Source organism: Loa loa (genome assembly GCF_000183805.2).
Source record: "Loa loa unplaced genomic scaffold supercont3.139, whole genome shotgun sequence".
NCBI lineage: Eukaryota > Metazoa > Nematoda > Chromadorea > Rhabditida > Onchocercidae > Loa > Loa loa.
This window is the reverse complement of record NW_018108319.1, coordinates 80,863-82,939: the sequence shown is the minus strand read 5'-3', so window position 1 is coordinate 82,939 and position 2,077 is coordinate 80,863. Positions and strand designations below refer to the sequence as shown.

The 2,077-nt window shown below is 22.5% G+C and overlaps 1 protein-coding gene across 1 annotated transcript; it reads right to left on the bottom strand.

Annotated features, from left to right (window-relative positions):
- Positions 1-204: 204 nt before the first annotated feature.
- LOAG_14966 (hypothetical protein) lies at positions 205-1,626 on the bottom strand (the record flags this gene model as incomplete). The annotated part of the gene is made up of 3 exons (XM_003150459.1): positions 205-359; positions 995-1,100; positions 1,489-1,626. The coding sequence occupies 3 exons, from the start codon at positions 1,624-1,626 to the stop codon at positions 205-207; spliced, it is 399 nt and encodes a 132-aa protein (XP_003150507.1).
- Positions 1,627-2,077: the final 451 nt, after the last annotated feature.

Below are 2,077 nucleotides of genomic sequence, written 5' to 3'. Positions count from 1 at the left end.
AAATGCATCGAATGAATTCCGGAATATCAATTTTTTTCCAGAACAAAGTAAATCGTACCAGGATGAATTCCGGAATGTTAATTTTTTTTTTCGAAAGGAGAAAAATTGCATCAGAATGTGGATTCCGGAATGTTAATGATCATCTAATTTGTTTTCCTCCTTTTTTTTTTATAACAATGAATAAAACTTAGGCGGAAAAATTTCTTACCTTCCTTCCGTAAAACTCTTCTTACTTTTTTGTATTTTATACTTGCCACGTTCCAGGACAATAAATGGACTTAAGGTATGCAATTCGGTGATACAACGCTCTTGCGGTAATAATCGTAGCTTTTTCATCGTTTCATAATATATTTTTAATGCTTTAAAAAAAAAAAAACAACAAAAATTAAATTATATTTGTAAATTTTCAATTAAAAAAAAAAAAAAACTTCCCATTTTCAAATTAAATGGGAGCAAATATTATTAATAATTTTAAAAAACTAAACAATAATAATTATTGTAAATATTAATAAGAAAAGATTTTGATATAATCTTAAATTTGGAATAATTTTTTTAAATGGAAATATTCAATCATTTCGTTGGGTCAAAAAATTATTTCATTTTTTGAGCAAAAAGAATGAAGATATAAATGAAAAAGGATGTTATAAAATTTAAAATAAATGATGAATTATTTAATTATCAGCGTATTATCAATATCTCATCAATATTTATTAGTATTATCAGGATCATTTAATTATCTCATTTAATTATCAGTATTGTCAGCATATTATCAATATCTCATCAGTATTCATTAGTATTATCAGGATCATTTAATTATCTCATTTAATTATCATCATTGTCAGTATATTATCGGTATATCATCAACATTTATCAGTATTATCAGCATTATCAAATTTGTTATCAGTATTTAAATGAAATTATGCTAGAAATAAATTAATTAGCTTAAAACTTAAGCATCTTCTCAATAATTTTATGAAATTTGAAATGAATATACCACCAAATCCACGACATATTGGTGTTTGTGGCTCAATTAATTCGATATCATTATCATACATTGATAAAATACCATCCAAATCACCTTCAGTACAATAATTATCAAGCTAAAATAATGATGTTTAACATTATCTGTGGATAACATTATCATCTAAACAATTATAACAAATAAGAATTACATTTAGTCCATTATGATATGATAACAGATAAAAGTATTCTAGGATTAATAAAATGATTAATCAGTAAATATAAGGCATTGTAAATGTTGTCATCAAAGAGAAAAGGTGTTCACGACGAATAACTATGGCATTACTTTATTAAATTACAAAAGTAATATATGAAATTTGTAAACTCTCACTGATAGTAAAAAATAAAATAAAAAGAAAAACAGAAAAAATACAACACTGAAATGAAATGGAACGACAAAATTGGAATCGAAATTGAAATGTTGCATAATTGGAATTTAAAAAACGAATTAAATCAAATAATACTTACCATTTTAGAATTATCCTGAATAGTTTTATGTGATTGTTCAACGATATATTGTGTCCTTGATAATGAATTCAAAAACAGATGTTGTTGTTTGCCAATATCAATATCAAACCTGGAGAAGGAGCCAGCTTCTCGATCCATGGATATGAGAAATGATAAGATAGGAGCAGTTGTTTGGTTTCCTTTCATAATGGATCAGATTTTTAAATGATTGTTGCAGTATCATCGATAGCTAATGTATCATTTATTTCATTTTCATTATTATAAATCTTTATTTCACTTTTAATTTCAATTGCAACATCAACAGTACTAGTGCTGATGATATTGATGATAATTAATAATTAATAATAAATAATGAATAATAATAGCAATAATAATAATGATGATAATAATAATAACAATAATAATAGTAATAATAATAATAATAACAATAATAATAATAATAATGATGATGATGATAATAATGATAATAATAATAATAATAATAATAATAATTAATAATAATAATAATAATAATAATAATAATAATAATAATAACTAATAATAATAATAATAATAATAATAATAATAATAATAATAATAATAATAATAA